The 12439-nt window shown below is 48.6% G+C and overlaps 1 protein-coding gene across 2 annotated transcripts in view; it reads right to left on the reverse strand.

The window, feature by feature from the left end:
* LOC110515871 (pleckstrin homology domain interacting protein) overlaps nt 1-12439 on the reverse strand; it is a 128748-nt gene that overhangs the window by 22978 nt on the left and 93331 nt on the right. The window contains exons 26-31 of one of the 2 annotated variants that reach the window (XM_036984528.1): nt 9955-10062; nt 3463-3587; nt 3242-3324; nt 2052-2163; nt 712-773; nt 390-545 (exon numbers count right to left, since the gene is read on the reverse strand). In XM_036984528.1, the coding sequence (XP_036840423.1) occupies nt 390-545; nt 712-773; nt 2052-2163; nt 3242-3324; nt 3463-3587; nt 9955-10062 (646 nt within the window). The remainder of the gene's footprint in view (nt 1-389; nt 546-711; nt 774-2051; nt 2164-3241; nt 3325-3462; nt 3588-9954; nt 10063-12439) is intronic. The other variant, XM_036984530.1, reaches the window with a different exon arrangement.

Below are 12439 nucleotides of genomic sequence, written 5' to 3' on the forward strand. Positions count from 1 at the left end.
AATGGGCCAAAATTCACCCAACTTATTGTGGGACGCTTGTGGAAGTCTACCCGAAACGTTTGACCCAAGTTAAACAATTTAAAGTCAATGCTACCAAATACTAATTGAGTGTATGTCTGACCCACTGGGAATGTGATGAAAGAAATAAAAGCAGAAATACATAATTCTCTCTACGATTATTCTGACATTTCACATTCTTAAACTAAAGTGGTGATCCTAACTGACCTAAGACAGGGAATTTTTACTAGGACTAAATGCCAGGAATTGTGAAAAACTGAGTTTAAATGTATTTGGCTAAGGTGTATGTAAACTTCCGACTTCAACTGTATCTCATGATGTCAGAGTGCGTCAGCTGTGTGTCACTGTGTCTTGTGGTGATGAGGTCATACCGAGTGTGGTAAGCTGGTCGATGGCGTTGACGATGCGTTGACACTCGTGGTTCCGCGTGGCGGCGCCCCACTCACCCTCCAGGGGAACATACAGCAGCTCTCTCTGCTCCTCCTCCGTTAGAGGAACGCTCTGACCCAGCTCCTCTGGAAACACTACTGATGGACCACACATCATCAGAACAACAGACTACTGATGGACCACACATCATCAGAACAACAGACTACTGATGGACCACACATCATCAGAACAACAGACTACTGATGGACCACACATAATCAGAACGATACACAGGCGTTTAACAAGTGTGTGTGTGTGTCCTACCCTCGTTGGGGATAGGCTCCATGTCCCAAGGACTCATCTTCTCCGTGTCACCATTATCCCAGCTAGACAGGACACACATTATCATCATCATTATCATCCAACTGGACAGGACACAAATTATCATCATCATCATCGTCATCATCATCATTATCCCAGCTAGACAGGAAACACGTCATCATTATCGTCATTATCCCAGCTAGACAGGAAACACATTATCATCATCATTGGCATCATTATCCCAGCTAGACAGGAAACACATTAGCATCATCATTAGCATCATTATCACAGCTAGACAGGAAACACATCATCATCCCAGCTAGACAGGAAATACATTATCATTGTCCCAGCTAGACAGGAAACACATGATCATCATCATTAGCATCATTATCCCAGCTAGACAGGAAATTCATTATCGTCATCATTATCTCAGCTAGACAGAAAATACATTTACCATCATTATCCCAGCTAGACAGGACCCACATTATCATCATCATTATCCCAGCTAGACAGGAAACACATTATCATCATCATCATTATCCCAGCTAGACAGGAAACACATCATCATCATCATCATTATCCCAGCTAGACAGGAAACACATTACCATCATCATCAATATCCCAGCTAGAAAGGAAACACATTATCATCATCATCAATATCCCAGCTAGAAAGGAAACACATCATCATCATCAATATCCCAGCTAGAAAGGAAACACATCATCATCATCAATATCCCAGCTAGAAAGGAAACACATTATCATCATCATCAATATCCCAGCTAGAAAGGAAACACATTATCATCAGGCTAAAAGATTATAACAGGCGTTGATGTTTGTGCTTTTGTAAAATCGATAAAAACAAACAAAACAAAAAAAATGAGTATCAAGGTTGTTTCATGTCATAAAGGTTAATGCAGGGTTAAAACCTACCAGATGTAGTAAAACGAACAGTCTGTCTGGTGTTATGAAGGATTATAGGGTTATGAAGGCTCAGAGGTGTTATAACCTCCCATATGTTGTATTACTGGAACAGTCTGTCTGGCGTTCTGAAGGGTTATAGGGTTATGATGGCTCAGAGGTGTTATAACCTACCAGATGATGTATTAGTGGAACAGTCTCTCTGGCGTTCTGAAGGGTTATAGGGTTATGATGGCTCAGAGGTGTCATAACCTACCAGATGTTGTGAACACTGGAACAGGCTGCCTGGCATTATACAGAGTTGTAGGGTTATTGAGGCTCATAGAGTTGTTATAACCTACCAGACATTGTAGCATTGGAAAAGGCTGTCTGGCATTATACAGGGTTATAGGTTTATGAAAGTTCATAGAGATGTTATAACCTACCAGACGTTGTAGCATTGGAACAGGCTGTCTGGGTACTCTGGTTGGAAGGGCTCCTGGTCCTCAATGGTCCCGAACCACCAGGCATCGTCTATCACCGACCTGAACCTGTCACCTGGATGGGACAAGGTCACTTCTAATTACAACACCACCAGATAACATCTAACACTGACCTGAACCTGTCACCTGGATGGGACAAGGTCACTTCTAATTACAACACCACCAGGTATCCTCTATCATTGACCTGAACCTGTCACCTTGATGGGACAAGGTCACTTCTAATTACAACAGCACCAGGTATCATCTATCACTGACCTGAACCTGTCACCTGGATGGGACAAGGTCACTTCTAATTACAACACCACCAGGTATCATCTATCACTGAACTGAACCTGTCACCTGGATGGGACAAGGTCACTTCTAATTACAACAGCACCAGGTATCATCTATCACTGACCTGAACCTGTCACCTGGATGGGACAAGGTCACTTCTAATTACAACAGCACCAGGTATCATCTATCACTGACCTGAACCTGTCACCTGGATGGGACAAGGTCACTTCTAATTACAACACCACCAGGTATCATCTATCACTGACCTGAACCTGTCACCTGGATGGGACAAGGTCACTTCTAATTACAACACCATTTGGATACAATGATGAGACCTCTATCCATCTCTATGGCCTACCCATAACGTCATAGATACAATGATGAGACCTCTATCCATCTCTATGGCCTACCCATAACGTCATAGATACAATGATGAGACCTCTATCCATCTCTATGGCCTACCCATAACGGCATTGATACAATAATGAGACCTCTATCCATCTCTATGGCCTACCCATAACGTCATAGATACAATGATGAGACCTCTATCCATCTCTATGGCCTACCCATAACGTCATAGATACAATGATGAGACCTCTATCCATCTCTATGGCCTACCCATAACGTCATAGATACAATGATGAGACCTCTATCCATCTCTATGGCCTACCCATAACGGCATTGATACAATAATGAGACCTCTATCCATCTCTATGGCCTACCCATAACGTCATAGATACAATGATGAGACCTCTATCCATCTCTATGGCCTACCCATAACGGCATTGATACAATAATGAGACCTCTATCCATCTCTATGGGCCTAACCACAGACACAGGGCCCTTAGAAAGAGACTGACCTATGGTCCAGTTGTGGTCTCTCGCATCATCAAACTGCTGCCGCAGAACCAGGAAGTCAATCACGTCAGGCATGTCGTGGTATCTATGACAACACACATATACCACGTTAGTAACACACAAACACAGAAACACAGTCACAATTGTGCACACACACACAAACACACACACACACACACACACACACACATACACACACACACACAGAGTAAGGTATGGTTACTTCATGGAGAAGGAGCCTCCAGTCAGCTTGCCAGTATCAGGGTCCAGGAAGGCCAGTTTGAGGCAGCAGAGAGAGGGGAGACCAACCTCATACTTTAGCCCTACTATCTTCACCAGCTCCTGCTCCTACAGAGAGACACACACATACACACACACACACACACACACGCACGCACACACACACACACACACACACACACACACACACCACACACACCACACACACACAAACACACACACACAGTTGTTTCTTGAGGTCAGGGTGATTTAGTAATTTAGCTGACAATCTTATTCATGTCTTTTCCTTGTGTGTGTGGTGGGGGTGGTGGTGTGTGTGTTAGTGTGTGTTAGTGTGTGTGTGTTAGTGTGTGTGGGTGTGTGTGTGTATGTGTGTGTGTGTTAGTGTTAATGTGTGTTAGTGTGTGTGGGTGTGTGTGTGTTAGTGTGTGTTAGTGTGTGTGTTAGTGTGTGTGTGTGTTAGTGTGTGTGTTAGTGTGTGTGTTAGTGTGTGTGTGTGTTAGTGTGTGTGTGTTAGTGTGTGTGTGTTAGTGTGTGTTAGTGTGTGTGTGGGGGTGTGTGTTAATGTGTGTGTTAGTGTGTGGGGTGGTGTGTGTTAATGTGTGTGTTAGTGTGTGTGTTAATATGTGTGGGGGTGGTGTGTTAGTGTTTGTGGGGGTGTGTGTTAGTGTGTAGTGGGAGTGTGTGTTAGTGTGTGTGGGGGTGTGTGTTAGTGTGTGTAGTGGGGTGTTAGTGTGTGTAGTGGGGTGTTAGTGTGTGTGGGGGTGTGTGTTAGTGTGTAGTGGGGGTGTGTGTTAGTGTGTGTGGGGGTGTGTGTTAGTGTGTGTAGTGGGGGGGGGGGGTGTTAGTGTGTGTGGGGGTGGTGTGTTAGTGTGTGTAGTGGGGTGTTAGTGTGTGTAGTGGGGTGGTGTGTTAGTGTGTGTAGTGGGGTGGTGTGTTAGTGTGTGTAGGGGTGTGTGTTAGTGTGTAGTGGGGGTGTGTGTTAGTATGTGTGGGGGTGTGTGTTAGTGTGTGTGGGGGTGTGTGTTAGTGTGTAGTGGGGGTGTGTGTTAGTGTGTGTAGTGGGGTGTGTGTTAGTGTGTGTAGTGGGGGTGTGTGTTAGTGTGTGTAGTGTGGTGGTGTGTTAGTGTGTGTAGTGGTGTGTTAGTGTGTGTAGGGTGTGTTAGTGTGTGTAGTGGGGTGGTGTGTTAGTGTGTGTAGTGGGGTGGTGTGTTAATGTGTGTAGGGTGTGTTAGTGTGTGTAGTGGTGTGTTAGTGTGTGTGGGGGTGGTGTGTTAGTGTGTGTAGGGTGTGTTAGTGTGTGTAGTGGGGTGGTGTGTGTTAGTGTGTGTAGTAGGGTGTGTGTTAGTGTGTGTAGTGTGTGTTAGTATGTGTAGTGGTGTGTTAGTGTGTGTAGGGTGTGTTAGTGTGTGTAGTGGGGTGGTGTGTTAGTGTGTGTAGGGTGTGTTAGTGTGTGTGGGGGTGGTGTGTTAGTGTGTGTAGGGTGTGTTAGTGTGTGCAGTGGGGTGGTGTGTTAGTGTGTGTAGGGTGTGTTAGTGTGTGTAGTGGGGTGGTGTATTAGTGTGTGTAGTGGGGGTGTGTGTTATGTTAGTGTGTGTAGTGGGGGTGTGTGTTAGCGTGTGTAGGGTGTGTTAGTGTGTGTAGTGGGGTGGTGTGTTAGTGTGTGTAGTGGGGTGTTAGTGTGTGTAGTGGGGTGTTAGTGTGTGTAGTGGGGTGTCAGTGTGTGTAGTGGGGTGTTAGTGTGTGTAGTGGGGTGGTGTGTTAGTGTGTGTAGTGGTGGGGTGTGTTAGTGTGTGTAGTGGGGGTGTGTGTTAGTGTGTGTAGTGGGGGGGTGTGTTAGTGTGTGTAGTGGGGGTGTGTGTAGTGTGTGTAGTGGGGTGTTAGTGTGTGTAGGGTGTGTTAGTGTGTGTAGTGGGGGTGTGTGTTAGTGTGTGTAGTGGGGTGTTAGTGTGTGTAGTGGGGTGGTGTGTTAGTGTGTGTAGTGGGGTGGTGTGTTAGTGTGTGTAGGGGTGGTGTGCTAGTGTGTGTAGTGGGGGTGTGTGTTAGTGTGTGTGGGGGTGGTGTGTTAGTGTGTGTAGTGGGGGTGTGTGTTAGTGTGTGTGGGGGTAGTGTGTTAGTGTGTGTAGTGGGGGGGTGTGTTAGTGTGTGTAGTGTGGTGGTGTGTTAGTGTGGTGGTGTGTTAGTGTGTGCAGTGTGGTGGTGTGTTAGTGTGTGTAGTGGGGTGTGTGTTAGTGTGTAAGGGTGTGTCAGTGTGTGTAGTGGGGGTGTGTGTTAGTGTGTGTAGTGGGGGGGTGTGTTAGTGTGTGTGGGGGTGGTGTGCTAGTATGTGTAGTGGGGGTGTGTGTTAGTGTGTGTAGGGTGTGTTAGTGTGTGTAGTGGGGGGGTGTGTTAGTGTGTGTGGGGGTGGTGTGCTAGTGTGTGTGGTGTGGTGGTGTGTTAGTGTGTGTAGTGTGGTGGTGTGTTAGTGTGTGTAGTGGGGTATGTGTTAGTGTGTAGGGGTGTGTGTTAGTGTGTGTAGGGTGTGTTAGTGTGTGTAGTGGGGGTGGTGTGTTAGTGTGTGTAGTGTGGTGGTGTGCTAGTGTGTGTAGTGGGGTGTGTGTTAGTGTGTGTAGTGGGGTGGTGTGTTAGTGTGTGTAGGGTGTGTGTTTGTGTGTGTGTGTAGTGGGGTGGTGTGTTAGTGTTTATAGGGTGGGTGTGTGTTAGTGTGTGTAGTGGGGTGGTGTGTTAGTGTGTGTAGTGGGGGTGTGTGTTAGTGTGTGTAGTGGGGTGGTGTGTTAGTGTGTGTAGTGGGGTGGTGTGTTAGTGTGTGTAGTGTTGTGGTGTGTTAGTATGTGTAGTGGGGTGGTGTGTTAGTGTGTGTAGGGTGTGTGATTGTGTGTGTAGTGGGGTGGTGTGTTAGTGTGTGTAGTGGGGTGTGTGTGTTAGTGTGTGTAGTGGGGTGGTGTGTTAGTGTGTGTAGGGTGTGTTAGTGTGTGTAGGGTGTGTTAGTGTGTAGTGGGGTGGTGTGTTAGTGTGTGTAGGGTGTGTAGTGGGGTGGTGTGTTAGTGTGTGTGTAGGGTGAGTTAGTGTGTGTAGTGGGGGTGTGTGTTAGTGTGTGTAGAGTGTGTTAGTGTGTAGTGGGGTGGTGTGTTAGTGTGTTTAGGGTGTGTTAGTGTGTAGTGGGGTGGTGTGTTAGTGTGTGTAGGGTGTGTTAGTGTGTGTAGTGGGGGTGTGTGTTAGTGTGTGTAGAGTGTGTTAGTGTGTAGTGGGGTGGTGTGTAGTGGGGGGGGTTTGTTAGTGTGTGTGTGGGGGGGTGTGTTACTATGTGTGTGGGGGGGGTGTGTTACTATGTGTGTGGGGGGGGGTGTGTTAGTATGTGTGTGGGGGGGTGGTGTTAGTATGTGTGTGGGGGGATGTGTTAGTATGTGTGTGGGGGTGTGTGTTAGTATGTGTGTGGGGGGGTGTGTTAGTTTGTGTGTGGGGGGGTGGTGTTAGTATGTGTGTGTGGGGGGGGGGTTGTTAGTATGTGTGGGGGGGTGTTAGTATATGTGTGGGGGTGTGTGTTAGTATGTGTGTGGGGGGGGTGGTGTTACTATGTGTGTGTGGGGGGGGGGGGGGTGTTAGTATGTGTGTGGGGGGGTGTGTTAGTATGTGTGTGGGTGGGGTGTTAGTATGTGTGTGGGGGGGTGTTAGTATGCGTGTGGGGGGGTGTGTTAGTATGTGTGTGGGGGGTTGTGTTAGTATGTGTGTGGGGGGGTGTGTTAGTATGTGTGTGGGGGGTGTGTTAGTATGTGTGTGGGGGGGTGTGTTAGTATGTGTGTGGGGGGTGTGTTAGTATGTGTGTGGGGGGGTGTGTTAGTATGTGTGTGGGGGGTGTGTTAGTATGTGTGTGGGGGGGTGTGTTAGTATGTGTGTGGGGGGGTGTGTTAGTATGTGTGTGGGGGGGGTGTTAGTATGTGTGTGGGGGGGTGTGTTAGTATGTGTGTGGGGGGGTGTGTTAGTATGTGTGTGGGGGGTGTGTTAGTATGTGGGTGGGGGTGTGTGTTAGTATGTGTGTGTGGGGGGGGGGGGGTGTTAGTATGTGTGTGGGGGGTGTGTTGGTATGTGTGTGGGGGGGTGTGTTAGTATGTGTGTGAGGGGGTGTGTTAGTATGTGTGTGTGGGGGGGGGGGGGGGTGTTAGTATGTGTGTGGGGGGGTGTGTTAGTATGTGTGTGGGGGGGTGTGTTAGTATGTGTGTGGGGGGGTGTGTTAGTATGTTTGTGGGGGGGTGTGTTAGTATGTGTGTAGGGGGGTGTGTAATAGTGTGTGTAGGGTGTGTTAGTGTGTGTGGGGGTGTGTGTTAGTGTGTGTAGGGTGTGTTAGTGTGCGTAGGGTGTGTTAGTGTGTGTGGGGGTGTGTGTTAGTGTGTGTCGGGTGTGTTAGTGTGTGTAGGGTGTGTTAGTGTGTAGTGGGGGTGTGTAATAGTGTGTGTAGGGTGTGTTAGTGTGTGTGGGGGTGTGTGTTAGTGTGTGTAGGGTGTGTTAGTGTGCGTAGGGTGTGTTAGTGTGTGTGGGGGTGTGTGTTAGTGTGTGTCGGGTGTGTTAGTGTGTGTAGTGGGGGGGGTGTGTTAGCGTGTGTGTGGGGGTGTGTGTTACTATGTGTGTGTTACTATGTGTGTGTGGGGGGGGGGGGTGTTAGTATGTGTGTGGGGGGGTGGTGTTAGTATGTGTGTGGGGGGGTGTGTTAGTATGTGGGGGGGGGTGTGTTAGTATATGTGTGTGGGGGGGGTGTGTTAGTATGTGTGTGGGGGGGTGTGTTAGTATGTGGGGGGGGGTGTGTTAGTATATGTGTGTGGGGGGGGTGTGTTAGTATGTGTGTGGGGGGGTGGTGTTAGTATGTGTGTGTGTGGGGGGGGGGTGTTAGTATGTGTGTCGGGGGGATATGTTAGTATGTGTGTGGAGGGGTGTGTTAGTATGTGTGTGGGTGGGGTGTTAGTATGTGTGTGGGGGGTTGTGTTAGTATGTGTGTGGGGGGGTGTTAGTATGTGTGTGGGGGGGGTGTTAGTATGTGTGTGGGGAGGATGTGTTAGTATGTGTGTGGGGGGTTGTGTTAGTATGTGTGTGGGGGGGTGTGTTAGTATGTGTGTGGGGGGTTGTGTTAGTATGTGTGTGGGGGGGATGTGTTAGTATGTGTGTGGGGGGTTGTGTTAGTATGTGTGTGGGGGGGTGTGTTAGTATGTGTGTGGGGGGGTGTGTTAGTATGTGTGTGGGGGGGTGTGTTAGTATGTGTGTGGGGGGTTGTGTTAGTATGTGTGTGGGGGGTTGTGTTAGTATGTGTGTGGGGGGATGTGTTAGTATGTATGTGGGGGGTTGTGTTAGTATGTGTGTGGGGGGATGTGTTAGTATGTGTGTGGGGGGTTGTGTTAGTATGTGTGTGGGGGGATGTGTTAGTATGTGTGTGGGGGGTTGTGTTAGTATGTGTGTGGGGGGATGTGTTAGTATGTGTGTGGGGGGGGTGTTAGTATGTGTGTGGGGGGGTGTGTTAGTATGTGTGTGGGGGGGTGTGTTAGTATGTGTGTGGGGGGGTGTGATAGTATGTGTGTGGGGGGGTGTGTTAGTATGTGTGTGGGGGGGTGTGTTAGTATGTGTGTGGGGGGGTGTGTTAGTATGTGTGTGGGGGGGTGTGTTAGTATGTGTGTGGGGGGGATGTGTTAGTATGTGTGTGGGGGGTTGTGTTAGTATGTGTGTGGGGGGGTGTGTTAGTATGTGTGTGGGGGGTGTGTTAGTATGTGTGTGGGGGGGTGTTAGTATGTGTGTGGGGGGGTGTGTCAGTATGTGTGTGGGGGGTGTGTTAGTATGTGTGTGGGGGGGTGTGTTAGTATGTGTGTGGGGGGGTGTGTTAGTATGTGTGTGGGGGGGTGTGATAGTATGTGTGTGGGGGGGTGTGTTAGTATGTGTGTGGGGGGGTGTGTTAGTATGTGTGTGGGGGGGTGTGTTAGTATGTGTGTGGGGGGGTGTGTTAGTATGTGTGTGGGGGGTGTGTTAGTATGTGTGTGGGGGGGTGTTAGTATGTGTGTGGGGGGGTGTGTTAGTATGTGTGTGGGGGGTGTGTTAGTATGTGTGTGGGGGGGTGTGTTAGTATGTGTGTGGGGGGGTGTGTTAGTATGTGTGTGGGGGGGTGTGTTAGTATGTGTGTGGGGGGGTGTGTTAGTATGTGTGTGGGGGGGTGTGTTAGTATGTGTGTGGGGGGGTGTGTTAGTATGTGTGTGGGGCGGTGTGTTAGTATGTGTGTGGGGGGTGTGTTAGTATGTGTGTGGGGGGGTGTGTTAGTATGTGTGTGGGGGGGTGTGTTAGTATGTGTGTGGGGCGGTGTGTTAGTATGTGTGTGGGGGGTTGTGTTAGTATGTGTGTGGGGGGGTGTGTTAGTATGTGTGTGGGGGGGTGTGTTAGTATGTGTGTGGGGCGGTGTGTTAGTATGTGTGTGGGGGTGTGTGTTAGTATGTGTGTGGGGGTTTACCCGTAGCTCCATCTTGTGCCAGGGTTGTTTCTTAGGGTTGATGCTGTAGATCTGGTTCTGTTTGGTCATCTCTACATACGCCTCATGACCCTGACGGAAGTAGTAAACCTGGACAACACAACACACTGTTAGGACACATGGACAACACACTGTTAGGACACATGGACAACACACTGTTAGGACACATGGACAACACACTGTTAGGACACATGGACAACACACTGTTAGGACACATGGACAACACACTGTTAGGACACATGGACAACACACTGTTAGGACACATGGACAACACACTGTTAGGACACATGGACAACACACTGTTAGGACACATGGACAACACACTGTTAGGACACATGGACAACACACTGTTAGGACACATGGACAACACACTGTTAGGACACATGGACAACACACTGTTAGGACACCTGGACAACACACTGTTAGGACACATGGACAACACACTGTTAGGACACCTGGACAACACACTGTTAGGACACATGGACAACACACTGTTAGGACACATGGACAACACACTGTTAGGACACATGGACAACACACTGTTAGGACACCGGGACAACACACTGTTAGGACACCTGGACAACACACTGTTAGGACACCTGGACAACACACTGTTAGGACACATGGACAACACACTGTTAGGACACCTGGACAACACACTGTTAGGACACCTGGACAACACACTGTTAGGACACCTGGACAACACACTGTTAGGACACCTGGACAACACACTGTTAGGACACATGGACAACACACTGTTAGGACACCTGGACAACACACTGTTAGGACACCTGGACAACACACTGTTAGGACACATGGACAACACACTATTAGGACACATGGACAACACACTGTTAGGACACCTGGACAACACAACACACTGTTAGGACACCTGGACAACACACTGTTAGGACACCTGGACAACACACTGTTAGGACACATGGACAACACACTGTTAGGACACCTGGACAACACACTGTTAGGACACCTGGACAACACACTGTTAGGACACATGGACAACACACTGTTAGGACACCTGGACAACACACTGTTAGGACACCTGGACAACACACTGTTAGGACACATGGACAACACACTGTTAGGACACCTGGACAACACACTGTTAGGACACCTGGACAACACACTGTTAGGACACCTGGACAACACACTGTTAGGACACATGGACAACACACTGTTAGGACACATGGACAACACACTGTTAGGACACATGGACAACACACTGTTAGGACACATGGACAACACACTGTTAGGACACATGGACAACACACTGTTAGGACACATGGACAACACACTGTTAGGACACATGGACAACACACTGTTAGGACACATGGACAACACACTGTTAGGACACCTGGACAACACACTGTTAGGACACATGGACAACACACTGTTAGGACACCTGGACAACACACTGTTAGGACACATGGACAACACACTGTTAGGACACATGGACAACACACTGTTAGGACACATGGACAACACACTGTTAGGACACCGGGACAACACACTGTTAGGACACCTGGACAACACACTGTTAGGACACCTGGACAACACACTGTTAGGACACCTGGACAACACACTGTTAGGACACCTGGACAACACACTGTTAGGACACCTGGACAACACACTGTTAGGACACCTGGACAACACACTGTTAGGACACCTGGACAACACACTGTTAGGACACATGGACAACACACTGTTAGGACACCTGGACAACACACTGTTAGGACACCTGGACAACACACTGTTAGGACACATGGACAACACACTGTTAGGACACATGGACAACACACTGTTAGGACACCTGGACAACACAACACACTGTTAGGACACCTGGACAACACACTGTTAGGACACCTGGACAACACACTGTTAGGACACATGGACAACACACTGTTAGGACACCTGGACAACACACTGTTAGGACACCTGGACAACACACTGTTAGGACACATGGACAACACACTGTTAGGACACCTGGACAACACACTGTTAGGACACCTGGACAACACACTGTTAGGACACATGGACAACACACTGTTAGGACACCTGGACAACACACTGTTAGGACACCTGGACAACACACTGTTAGGACACCTGGACAACACACTGTTAGGACACATGGACAACACACTGTTAGGACACCTGGACAACACACTGTTAGGACACCTGGACAACACACTGTTAGGACACCTGGACAACACACTGTTAGGACACATGGACAACACACTGTTAGGACACCTGGACAACACACTGTTAGGACACCTGGACAACACACTGTTAGGACACATGGACAACACACTGTTAGGACACATGGACAACACAACACACTGTTAGGACACCTGGACAACACACTGTTAGGACACCTGGACAACACACTGTTAGGACACCTGGACAACACACTGTTAGGACACATGGACAACACAACACACTGTTAGGACAC

Source organism: Oncorhynchus mykiss, chromosome 8 (assembly GCF_013265735.2).
Source record: "Oncorhynchus mykiss isolate Arlee chromosome 8, USDA_OmykA_1.1, whole genome shotgun sequence".
Lineage (NCBI taxonomy): Eukaryota > Metazoa > Chordata > Actinopteri > Salmoniformes > Salmonidae > Oncorhynchus > Oncorhynchus mykiss.